Source organism: Coptis chinensis, chromosome 5 (assembly GCF_015680905.1).
Source record: "Coptis chinensis isolate HL-2020 chromosome 5, ASM1568090v1, whole genome shotgun sequence".
Lineage (NCBI taxonomy): Eukaryota > Viridiplantae > Streptophyta > Magnoliopsida > Ranunculales > Ranunculaceae > Coptis > Coptis chinensis.
In genome coordinates, this window is record NC_141460.1 from 6,183,252 (window position 1) to 6,204,786 (window position 21,535).

At 38.4% G+C, this 21,535-nt stretch overlaps 1 protein-coding gene across 1 annotated transcript; it reads left to right on the forward strand.

Annotated features, from left to right (window-relative positions):
* The first annotated feature begins 18,508 nt into the window (after positions 1 to 18,508).
* Positions 18,509 to 19,222, forward strand: LOC147496420 (uncharacterized). Its single transcript, XM_086562575.1, has one exon. It carries the CDS (start codon positions 18,509 to 18,511, stop codon positions 19,220 to 19,222), a length of 714 nt encoding a protein of 237 aa, XP_086418701.1.
* Positions 19,223 to 21,535: the final 2,313 nt, after the last annotated feature.

Genomic DNA, 21,535 nt, shown 5'->3' on the forward strand with positions numbered 1-21,535 from the left:
CCAGGCCATCTTCTATTTTATGATCTCAAAAGTTCTTTGAAATGTGTGGTTGCAAGCGCCGGAACCTTAGTCCACGGAAACTCTATTTTAGAACTGAGTATAAATGTCTTCTGCAACACGAGCAAACGTGCCTATCGGTAAATGATGGGTGCCTAAAATTTCACTTCCTTCCTTCTCTTCCCTTTTCTATTCTCTGCCTCACGAACTTCAGCTAATCATTTGGTATAAGTCTCACTCATCATGAATAGGGAATGGTTGTAGTACTTTTGCTCGTAAATGACGCGCGCGAAGAAAAGGGTGGTGTATGCATTGCCAAACACCCTTCTATCAAGGTCTTGACTTCCTATCCGATATTAGCCAGTTTAAGACACCAGCTGCACAGGATAATCTTCACCGCCACACCATTTCTCCCACGGGTTGGGAATCGTCTTGAGAATCTGACGTTAAAAGACTCACACACGTCTTGAGAATCTGACATTAGAAGACTCGAATCATCTTGAGGATCTGACGATAAAAGACTCACCTTGTAGATATGTATATATTGTTGCTTTTTATAAACTAATTCCCCGTGCATTAAGTTATGCACATGGAGATTCGTGTTCAACCTCGGATGTTACATACTTGGAACACAAATGGGCAATGGATTCCACCAGACCAACCCCTAGAATTGGTTACTTTAAGTTCCCTTTGGGGAGGTTTGAGGATAGCCTTATGTAATAAGGGCAAGATTATTAGACCGTAACGTGCACGGTCCAGGATGGTACTGTCCTGCCCCTAACCCCATAATACATAAAGGTAAAGCCACAGTCTGGCTAGATTGGGTTCACTCCAGAGCCGACATGATAGTTGCCTATGAATTTAGATGATGACTCTTCTGGACATCTAGTATGTTTCACGTAATCTCCCTTGTATATAAATAAAACATTTGTTTATAAATAAAACACCCTTCTTTCTTTTCAAAACTCTTGTGACCTTTGAGAATGACTCATATAATTGGATAGCATTTTTCGTGCCAATCATTTCGATATCTCGTTCATCTAATTCGAGTCCAAACGAGTCGTGGGTGAGCGTTTAGATTTTTTAGGCTTAAATTGGGCTTTAGGCTTGATTTGGGCTTGGGAAATTTTTTGGCCCGACAAACTCGACCACACGCATCACCATCACACACTTTGTCTTCCCAAATTTCTGGATCTTGTCCCCTCTCGATTAAGTCTCGCACGAGACAGGCCCACGCTATATCTAGGTCTTGCGCGAGACTCCTACAACTCCGACCCCAATTCCCTTCCGTCAGCGAGTCCCATTTCTCCCCCTCATCATAAATCAATAGCCAGCCTCTCCCTAAGACCAGTGATGGCCGGAAACAGGCGAATTTGTGTGGGGAAATTTTTTGGAAATTTGTTCAAAAATGGGATGTTTGCTCCATTCTTTGATAATGAAATTCACTCTAGAGGATGGGAGTACTTGTTATATGCTAATGGCGGGCTTTATTCCAAGGATTTGGTGATGAAATTCTACAACAATGAGAGCTTTAATGGCGACCACTTTTGGGTTACCGTCGAGGGTGTGCGCCACGAAGTCACACCTGTTTTGATCTCCGAGATCACGGGCATTCCTCTGGTCGACCACGTACTGACTCAGCAGCAGTCTGTGTACCCATGGACTTATGACCTAATGCTCGACACGCCAATCAAGGGAGAGTACAACATAGATGGGAAATGCGCGTATCAGTACTCGGAGCGACGGAACTAGCTGGCGGTGACTCAATGGCTGGGACTGAACGTCATTGGCACCTCGAAGCCCTCGGACATCAACAAGACCTTCCTCCACCTTCTCTGGATCCTCTAGGAGCGAAAGGTTAACTTCTGCATAGTTACTTTTCTTTTTGATATTATTACACATGCCACTCTTAGGTCAGCCCCTCTTGCCGTTCTTGTAACGCAAGTTATGATTAATTTGGATTTTCTATCCACGACCCCGCTACTCCCCATACCACAATATGAGAATATGCTTGCCTTCAAGAAATACATACTGACCCCTTGGGAACCCACAACACCAATGGCTGCTGAGCACGCTAACGTAGGCCCATCTCACCCACCCTATTTTGATGAGACTGCTATGAGTAAGATGAGTCACCCTATGGATGCCTTGCGTGCTATGAACAGTGGCATGAGAGACATGTACACTCACCAGGTATCGATGAAGCATGCCTTGGGCGAGTTAAGGACGGATATGACCACTCACCACGGGGCGTTGACAGACAGCATGGGCGAATTTCAGCAGGAAATGCGAGCTTCCATGAATGCATTTCAGGACCAAATGACTACTCGCCAGAACAAGTTCCAACGAATGTTCATGGCAAACCAAAGATCGGGTTCGGGCTCGGGTGTTGGATACTTCGGGTGATATCCAGAGCGGTTAGCCTCCACGGAGCTCGTCTCCGCACGTCGTGGGGACTCCCCGGTTCTTCTTCTGCAGCCCCTGAGGATTCTCCTGCAGCCCCCGAGGATTCTCAGTAGACAGTTTATTTTCAGCGTTCTTGTATATTAATTATGTCGGATATTTTATTTACGTGTTTGCATTTTTATTTTCGAACTTAGGATGTCTGTCAATTCCTACATTCTCCAAAATTTCTGCCTTGTCGAATAATATATTAGTTATCTCCAATATTATATTATATAGGTAGAAACATATATAATAATATTAGTAATAAAAATATATATAGATATATAAAAATATATACATATATTTTTAACTTCACAATTAACGACAAAATTTTACCGTAAACCAACGTTTTGAAAAACGGTAATGAAATCGCATCCTAAAAACGGTTAGAAAACGGTCATGAAATCGCATCTAAAAACGGTCAGAAAACGGTCAGAAAATGGCTCAATTTTCTTCTATAAATAAGTTCAACACATTCTTCACATTTCACTCTTTTCACTTTCTCCCTTCTCCACTTTTTATTCTAAAAAACGGTTTTAGATCACTCCAAGTTTCAAGATTCATGGATGCACTAGAAAAGTTTGAGCAGTAGCAGATTGAATATGCTACTCAAGTCTTCATGCTCGGTTGTTTTATTATAGTAATGTTGTTAATGTGGCACATAATTCTTTCTAATATTTAGGTTTGTATTTTATTTCACGTATCATTATGATGTGCTTCCAATCCTCTGTATGTTCTTACATCTTATTGTAATAATATATTTACATCTTCCTTTGCCTTCTACTTACACTATTTATTTACGCTAAAAAAAAAAAAAAAAAAAAAAAAAAAAAAAGGCACTCCTTGTAGTGACATGCCCCATTCTTCTCATCCACACTACATCTTTTGCGCCATATTTTAGAAAATACACGTGGTCTAACTACCCTGTGACACCTCGTTCTGGTCCTGTTGTTCTATAAACACGGTTATTTCCAAAATGGGCAATTCTTTGTTCGTGCAAATGGATGCGAGCGTGAATTGACTATGGAAATTATCTCCAAGGTACTTCAAATTCCCATTACAAACCAAGGGATACATCTTCAGGATTCACCATTCGACAATATCAGACATTTGATGTTTGCAACTATCCTTCACGATGAATACAACCGGAAAAACCGTGTTGTTTATCAGCGATCCTTGCAAAAGAACCAATTATCTATGATCCAATGGCTGGCTGATAATGTGCTCGGCACGTCTAAGACTTCTGAAATAACAAAGCCCCTCCTCCATCTACTATGGGCCTTGCAGACTAACTGCAATGATTTTTGCATTATCAAATTTATTTGGAATGCTATTGCACGTGCCAGGAAAAAGGCAGCTCCTTTGCCAACCATTGTGACACTTATCATGATACGTTGGGGTTTTTCTAGTACTTCTCCTAATACACCTCTCATAACAGCTAACATTTTTACCATTCACTTTCGGTTTGAACGGTTTCGAATTTTACCGAATCGGCGTTGCAAAGAACCATGTCGAGATGAAAACCGAAGAAGCTTGTTCCGCTAATAACATCTTCACTGAAAATGCATTAAGCAATGTATTTAATCTTATGGAAGGCCTTCGTTTAATTCAACAAGGATTAATGACATTATACAAACATCAAAACATTATCATCACCAGTCTCCTTGAATTTCACAACCTGCGGACAATACAGGAAGAGGAACAAGCACAATTCTTGCACAGTCACAACTTGTTCTCGGCAAATCACACTCTCATAATGGAGAACCATGCCGAGATTTACCAGACACAGAGTGAAATTATGCAACGAGCTGTTGTCAGAATTGACGGCATCGAAGATCTTATAAATGGATCCCTTTCACAAAAGAATCCTCGCCGTTACTTGGGCCCATGACACAATTTACATTTTGCAATTTTATGTTCTTTGTCACTTTCATTTTAGTTTTTTTTTTAAAATATAGTGAAATGTCCCTATGATAATTTGTTTTTTCTTAATTATTCTCATCATATTCTAATATTTGTTTATCTTTGTCTAACAGGTAGCATCTTTTTTCACACATCTTCTATAATGGAAGCTCCAAAGATGATTCCAGAACAATCTTTCCATTCGTTTATGAATTCTCCTGCTTATGGACATATTTTCAGAGACTACATCACTCGAGTCGGTTGGAACTCTCTTATTCTACACCCAGAGCAAACATACTCCCCAGGTTTGGCAACTTACTTTTACGATCATATGGAAGATTTACCTGCTGTACAGGGTTTCCCTTTGAACAGATTTACAATCCGTATTGGTAACACCCGACACTCTTTTTACGAGCCAACAGTTGCTATGGCTCTAGACCTTCCTCCTTTTCAGCCAAACATCCCCATCCAATACATGGTAGAAAACAACTTTAACGACTATTCTTGGGAAAAATTTGCCGCCCGTTATGGCGATGGCCTTGCCCAGGTCAGGGAACGTGCCATAGCTGGCCGATGGCCAGACTTTACTATTCCACTTGCCAGTATGACCATGAATGTTGGAACTGCAATGTTATTTATTCTTCTAAACATCATGGGGGATTGGCATTTTTCCACTGCTTCAAAGTCAGCTTGTAAGACGTTCCATGCACTAGCCCAGCAACATACTGCCTTCGACATCACAGACCTAGTAATTGAGAACCTAAAGAAGGCTCGGTCTTTTCGGCAGCACTATATCACCTTGCAAGTCACAGCATGCAAGATAGTGAGGACGTACTTCCCACAGTTTGCGGCCACCTTTCAGGACTGGGTTAAGGTCGACTCTATGTGTCCAACCAACAAAATCATTCGTTCCTTGCGATTTTGGACATGGCGACGCTCTGTAAGGTATCTAAAGAAAGTGCGTTCCTTCCCTAATGATGATAAAATGATAGCTCATCTGGACACTGCAAAGAAGAAGAAGTGGAGCGAAGTCTGGAAAGCTATGATAGATTGGCGTGATGTAAAGAAATGACATTTCTATAGGGACGAGGCAATGATGGACTAACCCCCAGTTCTTGGTTGGGGCAATGTGAGTTGATGCATGTACATATTTGTTTTATGTTTTGATGTGAGATAAATAAATAACCTAACAGTGTGCTTTCACTTTTATGATGTATAATATATAGTGTGTTACAATAAATTTCTGTGGAAGATGTCAGCTATATTTTTGCTCAAAGCCTCTCAGGTATACTCTTTCTTCCTCTTAACACTTTGAGGACACAGCATTTGACTGTTTGGGGGTGGTGAGAACCTTTTGCAAAAAAAAAATTAAGCATGCATAGTTGTATATAGTTTACTTTATGTCTAAATAAACGTATTTAGTGACAAATTCTCGTTTCTTTTTCTGTGATGAAAAATATTTAAAAATCTCACCCTAGCATCAGAATTAGGACTTGTTCTTAGAAACTTAATTTACTACGTATACAATAGTTTTTACATCTTTTCATGAGCATTCATGCAATCGACTATCATCATTAAATGTACACAGTGATAGAAGTTTAAGGACCCACGGTTAGACAACTTAGTTTTCATATCCTTTAAGAGTCTAACCAAAAGCCTCAAAATGTGTGATATGTGAGTTAATGACACGGAGGAGTAGTTTTTCCGAATAGAAGTTCACACGTCTACTTACTTGATCACTACCCAAATCTTAGGCGAGAATTTAGGCCTTCTTTGGATTGATATAGCCAAAAATTCACACCTGTAAAAATTTTACCGCTAGTCGCCCCACTGAACCTTTCATTAACCCTTTCTATTTCACCAAAAATTCATTACCCATCTATTAACCATAAATAAATAAGCCTACCTAGATGATGAGTATGAGAAATAGGATGAAGTGCAGAAAAATGAAGAGAAAAACCTTGTCACAAATCAAAATCAGTTACCTGTTTCAGAAGAAAAGAAAAAGAAAAATAGAAATATGTTTCCAAAAATCAAAAGAAATATCAAAGTTAGAATTCCCCCCAAAATCAAATCAAAAGGGAATACAAGAGCTTGAAGAATCCAAATATGGAAACACATGTTAGAAGCAGGAAAGAAAATAAGGATTTCTCTAGTATAAATATCTCGAAGACCTTATTCTCTCATACTTATCATTTTTTGAATTTTCTATTCCATTTTCTTCTACACTACCTCCTAAGCTTCATAACACCTAATAAAGACCTCTAGCTCAATTAGGAGTAGGATAGTGTGATAATAAGTAGTAGTTGTGACTTCTCGACCTCGGCTCCTCTGATTGTCATTGAGTATGTGAGGAAATGTGTGCCCACTACACACTGGAGATAGCAAACTTGAGTGGAAAAATAAGAGAGAAATTATGTTCCAACACATACCTGTGAGAACCTACTTAAGGATGCTATCCAAAGGATCCAGAAACGGCCCTGCTCATACATTTCATTATAAGATCACTGCATGCATGCTCATACGTAGATTTTTTTATTATTGTATATATATTAACTTGAATTTTGAAAGAATTAAATCCTTGTTTCCCTCGCTAGTGAGATGTCTAAATACTTGAGATTAATTAAGGAAACGGGCCTTTGTTACTGAGTCGTTGTAGTATAAATGAAGTTTGTGAGTATCTTCTCTGAAAAACTCTCACGAGGCTATAACTCGTCCACTAGGGAATTCCTAGTGGTTCAAGGCCTTGTTGCATACGGTCAATGCGTACAGTCAAAGCAACCGCACTCTGCGAAAAGAGATTTAGCTTAGGACAACACATTTTTGACCACTTATCATTTTAATGTCTCTTCTTTGCTTGAGGACAAGCAAAGTGCTATTTGGGGGTGGTGTGATAAGCACCCAAAACTGTAATATTAAACCCCGAGAGACATAGCATTTTGATTGATTATATGTTTAATAATCATGTAATAATTATATTTTCGTACTTTTACAGGTTTCCGCAGTTAACATGAATATAATGATAAAACATGCATCGAAGTACGAGAATACTGGAATATTTGAAGTTTCCCACTTAACCCTAGTGAAGCCCAACAAAGCCTGACTAGAGTCGAAGTTTCCAAAAAAACAAAACCAGTGCAGAACGGGTCCACATAGAAAGAAGCAGCAAACTTCCGAAGCTCACATATGATAAATCTAGATGCCGACGTTGGCTAGTGAACTGCCAGAGCGACTAGGGCGATGAACCCTACGCAAAGACAGAAAATTGTAAAAACGCCAAAATTAGCGCTGCCACTGGACACACTAAGTGGACCCACTCGGTGGGTCCAAAAGGCATGATGAGTCAGCATAGGCAGGTGGCAAGAGATGGTCACAATTTATGCCACCTTGCAATGTGAGAAGACACGTTCCTATTCAAAGATTGAAATGGAATTGAGCTAAAAGACAAAACCAAAACATAAAAGGACAAAACAAATGATAATAAAACAAAACTTTATAAAAACGAAGTTTTGATCTTAACAAACTGAATTGGGCTAAAAAACAAAACCTGATTAATTGTTGGGATTTCACGTGAAGGGTCCCTAGCCTATATATATGTGAGGGGGTCTTCATTATTCGGCCTTCAGCATTTTCATGCTTTAGCCTCTGCTTAGCAGTCAGTTAGTTTTATTTCAGCACTTAAATTCTGTCCCTTTTATTTCAACAGCTTAATATTGTAAGTTATGTTCTTCTTAATGAAAGTTATTTCTTTTCCAGTTTAATTTCTATCCTACATTTATTTATTTAATGTATACAACAAGTTTAATTATTCTTCCAATGACCATGAGCTAATCCCCCCCCCCCTCAGGGGGAGGGTTATGCTGCTCTTGTGAAAATTCGGATTGACTCTTTAATATTCTAGAATCACTACTTAGGGATTAGGTGTAGATTATACATCCGGTCCCAAAATGATCGAGATGCATAAAATTTGGAGTCTTTGATGCCCCGCATCAGCTCTCACGAGACCCAAAATGTCTCGCGCGCGACTCTTTTGTGTCCAACAACTCTCCAATTTGTCTAGCTGATGTAGAATCTAGCCAGGAGCTGAAATGATATTCCAGAGATGGAATATTAGTTCAACTTCTTATGCTAGTGTGATGCGACTCAGAGATGTGCGCGTTTCGCTAGGGATCAATACTCGACGTCGTCTAGGGTTTGTCTAAGCATGCATAGTTGTATATAGTTTACTTATTGTCTAAATAAACGTATTTAGTGACAAATTATCATTTCCTTTTCTGTGATGAAAAATATTTAGAAATCTCACCCTAGCATCAGAATTAGGACTTGTTCTTATAAACTTAATTTACTACGTCTGCAATAGTTTTTACATCTTTTCAAGAGCATTCATGCACTGACTATCATTAAATATACATAGCAGTAAGTTTTTGGGACCCACGGTTAGACAACTTAGTTTCCATATTCGGTAAGAATCTAACCAAAAAGCCTCAAAATGTGTGATATGTGAGTAATGACACAAAGGAGTAGTTTTTCCGAATAGAGAAGTTCACACGTCTACTTACTTGATCACTACCCAAATCCTAGGCGAGAATTTAGGCCTCTTTGGATCGATATAGCCAAACATTCACACCTATAAAATTTTTACCGCTAGTCACCCCACTGAACCTTTCATTAACCCTTTCTATTTCACCAAAAATTCATTACCCATCTATTAACCACAAATAAATAAGCCTACCTAGATGATGAGTATGAGAAATAGGATGAAGTGCAGAAGAAGGAAGAGAAAAACAACCTTGTCACAAATCAAATTCAGTTACCTATTTCAGATGAAAAGAAAAAGAAAAATAGAAATATGTTTCTAAAAATCAAAAGAAATATCAAAGTTAGAATTCCCTCCAAAAATCAAATCAAAAGGGAATACAAAAGCTTGAAAAATCCAAGTATGGAAACCCATGTTAGAAGTAGGAAAGAAAATCAGGATTTTTCTAGTATAAATATCTCAAAGACCTTATTCTCTCATAATTATCATTTTTTGAATTTTCTATTCCATTTTCTTCTACACTACCTCCTAAGCCCCATAACACCTAATAAAGACCTCTAGCTCAATTAGGAGTAGGATAGTGTGATAATAAGTAGTAGTTGTGACTTCTCGACCTCGGCTCCTCTGATTGTCATTGAGTATGTGAGGAAACGTGTGCCCACTGCACATTGGAGATAGCAAACTTGAGTGGAAAAATAAGAGAGAAATTGTGTTCCAACACATACCTGTGAGAACCTACTTAAGGACGCTATCCAAAGGATCAAGAAACGGCCCTGCTCGTACATTTCATTATAAGATCATTGCATGCATGTTCATACGTAGATGTTTTTATTATTGTATATATATTAACTTGAATTTTGAAAGAATTAAATCCTTGTTTCCCCCGCTAGTGAGATGTCTAAATACCTGAGATTATTTCAGGAAACAGGCCTTTGTTACTGAGTCGTTGTAGTATAAACGAAGTTTGTGAGTATCTTCTCTGGAAAACTCTCATGGGGCTATAACTCTTCCACTAGGGAATTCCTAGTGGTTCAAGGCCTTGTTGCATACGGTCAATGCAACCGCACTCTGCGAAAAGAGATTTAGCTTAGGACAACACATTTTTGACCACTTATTATTTTAATGTCTCTTCTTTGCTTGAGGACAAGCAAAATGCTGTTTGGGGGTGGTGTGATAAGCAGCCAAAACTGTAGTATTAAACCCCGAGAGACATAGCATTTTGATCAATTATGTGTTTAATAATCATGTAATAATTATATTTTCATACTTTTGCAGGTTTCCGCAGTTAACATGAATATAATGATAAAACATGCATCGAAGTATGGGAATACTGGAATATTTGAAGTTCCCCACTCAACCCCAGTGAAGCCCAACAAAGCCTGACTAGAGCCGAAGTTTCTAAAAGAACAAAACCAGTGCAGAACGGGTCCACATATAAAGAAGCAACAAACTTCCGAAGCTTACATCTGATAAATCTAGATGCCGACATTGGCTAGTGAACTGCCAGAGCGACCAGGGCGACTAACTCTACGCAAAGACAGAAAGTTGTAAAAATGCCAATATCAGTGCCGCCACTGGCAACACTAAGTGGACCCACTCGACGGGCCCAAAAGGCATTACGAGTCAGCATAGGCAGGTGGCAAGTGATTGTCACAAATTTGTGCCACCTCGCAATGGGAAGGACACGTACTAATTCAATGTTTGAATTGAATTGGGCTAAAAGACAAAACCTTAAATAAGTAAAAGGCAAACCAAATTAAACAAAGTAAATCAAAGTTTTGAACGTCTAAATTTGAGAAACGAACAAAACACAATTAATCCTTCTCCAGCACTCCAGCCTATATATATGAGGGGGGGGGGGTCTTTTGATATTTTCCTCCAGCATTTTCATGCTTTAGCCTCCACTTAGCAGTCAGTTAGTTTTTCATTTCAGCACTTAAATTCTGTCCCTTTTTATTTCAGTAGCAGCTTAAATACTGTAAGTTATTTTCTTCTTAATGAAAGTTATTTCTTTTCCAGTTTAATTTCTGTCCTGCATTTATTTATTTAATGTATACAACAAGTTTAATTATTCTTCCAATGACCATGACCTAATCCCCCGGGAGGGTTATGCTGCTCGTGTGAAAATTCGGATTGACTCTTTAATATTCTAGAATCACTACTTAGGAATTAGGTGTAGATTATACATCCGGTCCCAAAATGACTGAGACTGTACAAATTTGGAGTGCTGATGCCCTAGAATAGTCTCGCGAGAGACCCAAAATGTCTCGCGCGCGACTATTTTGTGTCCAATAACTCTCCAATTTGTCTAGCTGATGTAGAATCGAGCCAGGAGCTAAAATAATATTCTAGAGATGGAATATTAGTTCAACTTCTTATGTTAGTGCGATGCGACTCAGAGATGTGCGCATTTCGCTAGGGATCAATACTTGACGTCATCTCGGGTTTGTCTATGAACTCGAGACTAATTAGAGCTGTAGTGATGTGGTAATATAAACTGTTAAAAAATGAGTATGATTAACCCTCTCCCTGTTTCTCTATCTTTGTTTATTCACATCGAAATCATCGTTAGTAATTTACATTATTTACATTATCGTCAATTTAATTAAACCAACTAAAAAACCAAAAATCCTACTCACTAAAAGTTGTAATTCCAGTTGTGAACCTTGCCGATCCCTTACTCGACCTATCCTACCAAACCCACGTGAATAAGCTAACTTGACTAAACTGACGACTATACGGACTTTGGACTTTGGACTTTGGTCTTCGGACTGTGGACCTCGGACTTAAAGAATAAAAACCAAACAAACGTACACAATTCCGCGTTTATCATTATTCATCCTGATGAATATTTTATGGGATTGGCAATTTACTTCTGCAAATAGTACCGCTGGTGATGTTTTCTTTGCTTTAGCTGAGAGACGTCGACAATATGACATTCCCCGAGTATTAGTGGCTATTCTTAAGAGAGCACAAAGCATGAGGCATAAGTATCTTCTTATGCCTATTTTGGTTTGCCACATCATGCTCAGTTGTCTACCTGAATTATGTACCCGGTTCACGGATTGGAAAAAGGGTTGAAGTCATGAGACCCACCAATTGGGTGGTTCGCTCATTTTGAGTAATGACTTGGCCGGGATGGCAGGTGCAACCTTATTCGGTTGCTCCTTACACCCCATCAGACATAGTAACACTAGACAAGTTAGCACAAGTTGATGACACACGGTGGCGGGCTTGGCAAGTTATCATGGCATGGCAGGATGCGAAGGAACCTCATCTCTTTGGAGAGAAAGATGAGGAGGATGACGCTTAAACGGGAGTTCAAGTAAGTTTTTAATTTCAGTTAGTGTCTGTTTATGTCCCAAGCAAATTAATTCTTATTAACCCCATAACGGGTGGAACTCTTATAGAGTTGCATCAGTTTTTATTTTTTATATTAGTATGTTTAACTTTGTTTTGCAGATGTTCCAGAATTTCATGCATTTCAATGGTATTTCTCTACCCTTTTTATTTAAATACTTTGAGGACAAAGCATGTTTCTTGTTTGGGGGCATAGAAACACGTGTAATTAATGCATCTGCTAGGATACAGATATGTACAGTATGCACTTGTTTTAGTAAAAATTCAAAATATTTAAAAATATAAATAAAAAGTTTATGCTATACACTTAGGAATATTGGTATTGTTTCCCTTCTCAAGGCCCTTGATAATTTAGACATCTCACATAGCTTTTGCATTAGAATAGTTTTTAGAAACTTAGATTAACATCTCTACATCTGTCTATAAGTATATTACATGAGTATCTATGATTGTTTGGCAGCAAGTTTCTGAAATCTAGGCTAGAGTATTTATTCTACAAATCCTGTGAGAATATAGCCTAAAGCCTTATATGAGTGAAACGTCAGAGAAATGACACAAGGGAGAAGTAAAATTCCGATAGAGAAATCACACGTCCACTTGCTTGATCACTATCCCATATCCTAAGCGAGAATTTAGGCCCTCTTTGGATCGATATAGCCAGAAATTCAAACCTATGAATTATTTTCTGCTAGTCGCCCCTCTGAGCCTTTCTTTAGCCTTTCATAAACCGCAAATCAGAGTGGTTTTTGTCTTGACATTTATGTGAGGACCTACTTAAGGACGTTATTCCGAGTTTTCATAAACGGACCTGCTAGTGCATTTCATAGTATTATTCATTGTATATATGTTTATTCGTAGATGATTGATTATTATGCATATATTATCTTAGGTTTCGACTTGATTATTCTGTATTCATTACTAGTGAGATGTATAGATAATTGAGACATAGATAAGGAAACAATGGTTTTATTTATTAGTCGTTGTAGTATAGATGAAGTTTGTGAGTACCTTCACTGGAAAACTCTTACGAGGCTATAACTTGTCTAATAGGGAATTCCTAGTGGTTTAAGGCCTTGTTGCATATGGTCAATGCAATCGCACTCGGCGAAATGAGATTAGTTAGAACTCCATTTTTGGTCACTTATTCTAATTTCTCATTTTTGCTTGAAGACAAGCAAAATGATGTTTGGGGGTGGTTTGATAAGAGCCCAAAACTGTAGTTTTAACCCCTTAACAATAATACTTTTAGACCAATTATGCGAGTAATAAATAAGAGTTAATGCTGATTACGTGTTTTTATGTATTTCAGGCTTTGGAGTCAATTATGTGCAGAAATATGTCACTTTGGCGATATAAAGGAGCAAGGGTTGGTTGCTAAGGAGTTATGTGATTAAAGGCCAAGTTTCAAGGAGAAAAAGCCTTTAAAAAGCCCGGTCAAAGCTGAAAAGTCAAAGTCAACGCGGGCAGAAACAGTACACAAAAGTCAGCAGAACTTTCGAAGATCGTATCTTTGGGCTCACACCTCGGAATTGGGCGTACCTTATGTCACCGGATCGGAAAAAGGTTTCTAATGATCCACACCTTGACCCAATCAAAGGAGCAGAAGTGGACGAAAAGTCTGTTGAAGCAAAATCTAGCTGGAAAGGTCTCTATGGACTGAAGAAATTGGGTTTTGGGCTCGATTTTTCGGCCCAAAACATGGCTCCTCAGCCCATGCACGAAAATATGGATCTGGTCTCCTCCATTTCCACACTTAAGACTTAACTCTGAAGAGATAATTAGGTTAGGTAGAAAGTAGCCATTAGAACATAGTTCTAGATCTAGATTTTAGATTCAATTAAATTAATTAGCTTTTTATTATCTTGTTTTAATTTAGGATTTGAATCACTTGTTATTTATTTATTATATCAATAAAGTTAGTTGTTTTCATAATTTAGTTTCATTTTCCATTAAGTATTTAATTTCAATTCATAGATATAGTTATTTATCATTATTAGTTTCAATCAAATCTTGCATGAGTAGTTTCCATTTGAATTCAAATAAGCAAAGTTATAATCTTTATATGATGTCTTGTTTAATTTCATTGAAAAATGATAACATAATGATTCTAGGCTAAAGCTCCATTAGAGGGGGTTGAAGAAGCTTTGATGAAGCTTGATATTTGTTAACTTAGAAATCGTCGTGATAATCTATTCAATTCTAGAAAGTAATTAGTTCACCATGAGAATGGGTTTGGTTGCTTCACATGCTAGTTATTAATTGATAGAGATTGTCATGTATAATTAGGGATTAGAAATACCATTTTGATATGAGAAAGCATTTAAATTTGGATCATGACGAATCTTTGTTAGTTGATTAAGTCGAGTTAAGGTGGAATCAATCCCCCCTAATTCCTTATCATATTTGAGTAGTTGACTAACAATGACAATAACTAAATCTAGGAATCGAAACTACAATGATTAATGAAATGAAACTATATTATGAAAAACAAACTACTTTATTGATCTAATAATTAAATAACAATTGATTCAAATACTAAATTAAAACAAGATAATAAAAACTAATTAATAAACTAATTAATGGATTCTCAAAACTAGATCTAGATTATTCTCTAATGGCTACTTGCTACCTAACCTAATTATCTCTTCAGAGTTAAGTCTTCTCTATTCAAATGGAGGAGACAAGATCCACATTTTCGTGCATGGGCTGAGGAGCCATGTTTTGGGTCGGAAAATCGAGCCAAAAACTCAATCTCTTCAGTCCACAGGGCCCTTTTCACCTCGATCTGACTTCAGCAGGCTTTTCATCCACTTTTACTCCTCTGATTGGCTCAAGGTTTAGACCTTTGGAAAGCTCTTTTCGAGACGGTTGTTTTGACATAATGTAGGACTAATTCTGAGGCCTGAGTCCAAAGATACAGTCTTCGGAAGTTCTGTTGACTTTTGTGTGCTGTTTCTGGCCGCGTTGACTTTGACTTTTCAGCTTTTGACCTGGCTTCACAAAGGATTTTTCTCCTTGAATCTTGGCCTTTAATCACAGAACTTCTTAGCAACCAACCCTTGCTCCTTTATCTCGCCAAAGTGGCACTTTCTGCACGTAATTGACTTCAATGCCTGAAATACATACAAACACGTAATCAACATTAACTCTTATTTATTACTCGCATAATTGGTCTAAAAGTATTATTGTTAAAGGGTTAAAACTACAGTTTTTGGCTCTTATCATGCAGCGTTGAAATGTGGTAGGTGCATTGTAGAGACTGAAGGGCTTACGTGCGTAAGCATATGTTCCAAAAGGGCAAATGAAGGTAGTCTTTTCTTGATCTGCTTCATCAATTAAAATCTAAAAGTCCCTGAATACCCATCCAATAAAAAGTAATAAGCATGTCCTGCTAAACGTTCAAGAATCTGATCTACAAATGGCAGGGGAAAATGATCTTTCCTTGTGACAGCATTCAGTTTCCGATAATCAGTACAAATCCTCCACATGATGGGAACATGTGCTGGTATTAATTATCCTTCCTCATTACAGACCATTATAATCCCATATTTCTTTAGCTCCATAAGAATAGGGCTGACCCATTCGCTGTCAGATATGGGGTAAATGATTCTAGCATCTAGTAATCTCAAGATCTCCGCCCTTACTACCTCTTTCGTAGCTGGATTTAACTGGCGATGTGGCTCTCTAAAGGTTTTGGCATTCTCTTCCAGGTGAATCCGGTGGGTGCAAATCTTTGGATCAATTCCTTTTATATCATCAAGAGACCAACCAATGGCAGAACGGTGTTCTTGAATAACTCTAATTAAGCGATTTTCTTCCTCTTTTGACAACTGAGATGAAATGATGATGGGATGTGTACCATCTGTATCAAGATAGATATATTTTAGGTCAAGAGGGAGAGGCTTAAGAGCAGGAGTAGGTGTTATGGGTAACAATGTCTCTATATGTTTCTGTTCTTCTATTGAAAACACCTGGGCTGGTGATGTCTCTTTATGTTCAAGTAACTCATCATCTGAAGTGCATAAGGGAACTGATTCCAAAGTTACTGAGGTATCTTCTTTATACTGATCCATATCAAATTTTGAATCTCTAAAGGATAAGAACTGATGCACCTCATTTTTTGGGAACGTCCAGTCAAAGTTCTCTTGCACTACACTATCTATCATACTAACTTCGTCATCCAACTCTTCTTCCATCTGCTGTTACATCATCTTGAAAATATTGACTTCTACTGAGAGGTTCTCGAAAGACATGGTCATAGATCCATTATAGAAATTTATGAACGCATTGGTAGTTGCCAAGAATGGGCACCCTAGAATGATTGGTATGGCATCATGAGCTACTTCAGTGTCGAGGATGACAAAATCAACAGGGTAGTAAAAATCTTTAACCTTGATAAGCACATTTTCGACCACTCCCTTTAGGTATTTGATGGATCGGTTGGCTAATTGCAATATCATGGTGGTATGTGTAAGCTCATGGAAACCAAATTGTTTAAATAAGTAGTATGGAAGGAGGTTAACACTTGCTCCAAGATCGAGCAAGGCAGTTGCAGTGTACTTATCTCCTATAGTGCAAGGGATGGTAGGACGACCAGATCTTTATATTTGACAATTTTGTTGGTCTCTGTGAGGGATGGAAATTGTTCTGTAACGAAGGCTGTGTATTTTAGGTTTTGGAGTCAAAAGATTTAAAATGGATTTAAAAATGGGGACTAAAAAAGGATTTGACTATTTTTAGTCTTCTCCCTCAAGTCTATCTTTGGTTTTGAGGGGTTTATTTCCTTTTTTGTTTTCTTTGACCTCCTTGACCGAGCTTTTGCCACCATTTTCTCTATTTTCTTGTGAATCATAAGAGAAAGCCCTGTTCGTTCTCTACATGCTCCTATATTTCTTTTCCAAAAATGTAAGACCTTCCTTCTTCTTCCACCTCACCCCCCTACACAACTCAAGTTTCGTTTGGCCTCTGTAATAAAGGCTCATGGAGCTCGCTTTACAGAGGAGGGTCCAGCAATTCACATACTTCTCTGAGAATTTTCAAAACACATCTAGTGGATGGTATAGCTAAGATACCAGCTAGTATTCTGGAGAAGGGTCTCCACTTGGAGTGACTATGTTGTGGGTTTTTGTTGTTGAAAAAAGGCTTCCTTTTCCGTTGGTTAAATCCTCTCTTTCAAAGATCTGGAAAATTAAAGGGAACTACACTATCTCTACAGATAAAGAACTATTTTACTTCAAATTTAATCTTGATGAAGATAGGAAACAAGTATTGGAAGCGGATCCCATTTTCATTGCAGGATGACTGTTTGTGGTACGTCAGTGGACTCGGGAAGTTGAGTCTCAGAGGCATAGGATTACAAAGCTGCCCATTTGGGTTAAGCTAATAGATCTGCCTAAAGAGTTATGGACTAATGATGGTCTTGGCTATGTAGCTAGTTTGATTGGAAAGCCGATGAGTATGGATGAGGCTACGAGGGCAAAAACGAGGCTGAATTTTGCAAAGATTTGCATTGAGGTTCCTATTGATTACACTTATAGGAACTTTATTCCAGTGAAAATGGGGGATGAAGTAGTGGAGCTTAAGCTAGAATACCCATGGGTGCCTACGTCTTGTACAAGATGTAATATGTTTGGGCATAAGATGTCAAACTGTCCTCATCCAAAACAAGTTTGGAGACCCAAAGCATCAAACTTTGTGGGCACAACACAAAGTTGGGAGGATAGACCTAGACAGGAAGACACCACCACTGATGGAGGCTCAAACTATGCTGAATGTGAGGATGGTGAGCATATGGAGGGAGGAAATGTTGGCCTTGATATAGTACAATATGTCCCTACAGCTTCGCCAGAGGGTTAGGTCTTGCAGTGGTTGCTACCGGTACCTCACTTTAACCCTCGAGCTATTCGGGGACACGAGTATGATGAGGTATGGGGTGTCTCACAGCAGAGTGCAAACTATAATACTTTACCCCTTCAGAGTCAGGAGAATGGTAAGAATACAAAAGAGGTTTACTTAAGCGAACATAATGCATTTTAGGTGCTTGCTGATAGTGAGGAAGAGATGAAGGATGATATTTCTGAGGGTATGCCGGTTGAGTACTTTAGTGATCATGTTATGCCTAAGGAAGTGGTGGTGAAAGCCAAGGGCTGAGGAGAATGCGTTGGGTTGTGAAGCTAGTAGAAAAGGTCAGACCAAGCAAGGACATGTCAGTGAGAAGAAAAAGAGTAGATCTAAGGGGTCAGGTACCAAAAAACGATAAAGTTATTAATGTTTAAATTCTGCACTTGGAACATAAGAGGTCTAAATGATCTCAAAAAAGCGGCAGAAATACATAAGTTTATTTTGAAGAATAAGATTTGCCTTCTTGGTCTATTAGAAACAAAAGTAAAGGAGGCAAAGAGTGTAGTGATCAGTAGAGTTTGCGCACCTAGCTGGAGCTTTGAGAACAACTATGGGTGCAATCCGAATGGAAGAATTTGGATTTTATGGGATCCAAGTTTTGTTTCAGTGAGCAAGTTACATGAAACCTCTCAGTTTATTCATTGCAAGGTGACAATGCTTAGCAATCAATCCTGGTTCTTCTCTACATTTATTTATGCAAGTAATGGTAGTCAAGACAGGTTGGGGTTATGGATGGATATTAAGCATCTTCATAGAAGTATCACTACTCCTTGGTGTGTGCTTGGTGATTTTAATATTGTGCTCTACTCTCATGAAAGGATTGGGGAATTAGTGCAGGCTCGGGAAACAGAACCTTTTGGGGACTGTCTAGTTGATTTAGGGCTGTTTGATATGAAAGCTTCAGGTTGTTACTATACATGGACACATTATGGTACTGGAACTAATCGAAAGTGGTCAAAGATTGATAGGGTGCTTGTAAATATTGAGTGGACGTGTGCTTTTGCTCAGGCTATTGCTGAGTTCCTCTCTCCAGGTATCTCTGATCACTCTCCCATGTTGGTGCATCTTGTGGACTCATAAAAGGGCAGAACTCCATTCAGATTTTGTAATTTCTGGGCTCTTCACAAGGATTTTAATGAGGTGGTTCAGGAAGTGTGGGGTACTGAGGTAGTTGGATGCACGTTGTATATATTAGTGTCAAAGCTGAAGCTACTCAAAACCAGATTACTGTAGGGACCGTTATGGTTGCATCGAATGATTACAAACCGCGAAAACCCACGCACAATGGAATAAGGGGTGTCCATGGTTTTGGATAGAAATCATACCTTTAGATCGACTAAGATAACTCTGAGAATCCAAGATCTACGAATCCGAATCAACCTCTTGATGTTCTGTTGTATTCCTATCAATGGAATGGACATTGTGTGGGCAACGATCTACCACCCTCTTCTTTCTCTCTTGGCCTCTCTCACTCACAAAATTTAGAACCGATTTTAGATCTACTTTTCTTGAGCAAAACATTGAGAAAAACTGGCAGAGAAAGTGGTTTCTATTTATAGGCTACAACAGGGACCATGAGGAGAAATTAGGGTTGGGCCTCCTGACGGGCTTGGGCTTCCCATGTTCGCCCAAAACACACGGCCCAAGTCCGTCAACAAATGGCTTATTCCACTAAAGGCCATTGTTGCACTACCGCCTTAATCCCAAATTATGTGTTACATTTATGGGCTCCATATTATATGCTTGTTGATCTCTCCGTGTTTAAGATATCGAATGCCCATTGATTAAGTCAAGTTACTGACAACTACATTAATCAACTTCTTATGTCCTTGAGTAGTACCACTCAACCTCATTGTCATGTCGGATTAAATCCATCTGCAGGGTTTACATGACAATCCTTATGAGCTCCTCAAGGGGACATCATCAACCCGACTTCTTGCGGGTCACAGATTCCTTCTATAATCAACAACACACCTTACATACAATGTCATTACCCAATCCATCAAGTTTGTTTATTCACAAATGAATCTCACTCATTGATGATTTAAAGCAATGTACAATGCACGTAAGTGCCCGTTATTATATCCGGATTAAGAGGACAAACATCCATAATAATAGAGGTGTTTATTCTCTTATATAGTCAGTATAAAGAGAAACAACCTCACTTGGTCCTGTTTAATACACACAAAGTGTACTAGTGTAATCCTGTAGTCAAGATAGACTAATACCAGATTATACTACAACCGTACCAATGGTTTGTCCAAATCCTTTTAGGTTGTGAACGTTTACTTATACTTTATAAAGTACTGATGATATGATCTTTTGTGTGTCACTACACACCATATCATCTACAACATAAAGTATTAGACACATGCATATAACTAATAACATATATAATATGCATAATATTTGCCCATATGATTCTCATTCAAAATATAAAGAATTAGAGTTAATATAAAAGTAATGCTTTTAGTATATAACCTTATCAATTGTGTGGATGGGCAATGATCTACATGTCTAATATCCACATCAAAATGGGGGCGGCAACGGCTGATTTGCATTGTATACAAAGAGAGCTGCAGTTGAACCCGCTAGATGGCCAACTATGTGTAAAGGAAAAGGAAGCTAGATCTCTCTTATGTAACCATATCGAGATGGAGTATATGGAATTGAAAGTGAAGGCAGACAATGACTGGCTCGACTATGCTGATAAAGGAAATGCTTTCTTTCATTAGGATATCAAAGAAAGGAAGAATAGAAACAACATCTGGGCTGTTTCGAACATGAATGGGGCAAAACATGAAGGAGTTGCTCAAGTCTCCAATGTGTTCATGTCCTTTTATCAAGGACTGCTTGGAGTTCCTTCTCAAGCTATTTGCTCTGATGAGATGTTGGATGGGATCCCAGTGAGGGAAGTTATTGATCAAGGGACTGCTGAGGTACTCTCTGAAGACATAACTGATGAAGAGATCAAGAAAGCTCTATTCTCTACGGAAGATTCAAAAGTTCCGGGACCAGATGGGTATACAACTTTTTTCTTCAAGCATTCATGGGACATAGTGGGAGGTGATTTTTTAAATGTCATTCAGTCCATATTCAGGATTAACAAAGTACATAAAGGTACAAATGCCACTTTCCTTTGTTTAATTCCAAAGAAACCTATTGTATCCCATGTAAATGAATATAGGCCTATATCATGTTGTAATGTCACTTACAAATGTATTGCCAAGGTTCTTAGTAATAGGATGAAGCCTCATATGGATCAGTGGATTAAGCTTAATCAGTTGGCCTTTGTCCCTGGGCGCAGCATACAAGATAATCTTCTTCTCGCTCATAAGCTCCTCAAAGGATATGCGAGAAAACATGGACCAAAGAGATGTACTATCAAAGTAG

Bases quoted from the DNA above. Each gene is read 5' to 3' on its own strand.
- LOC147496420 (XM_086562575.1), top strand. From the start codon at position 18,509: ATGTTTAAATTCTGCACTTGGAACATAAGAGGTCTAAATGATCTCAAA.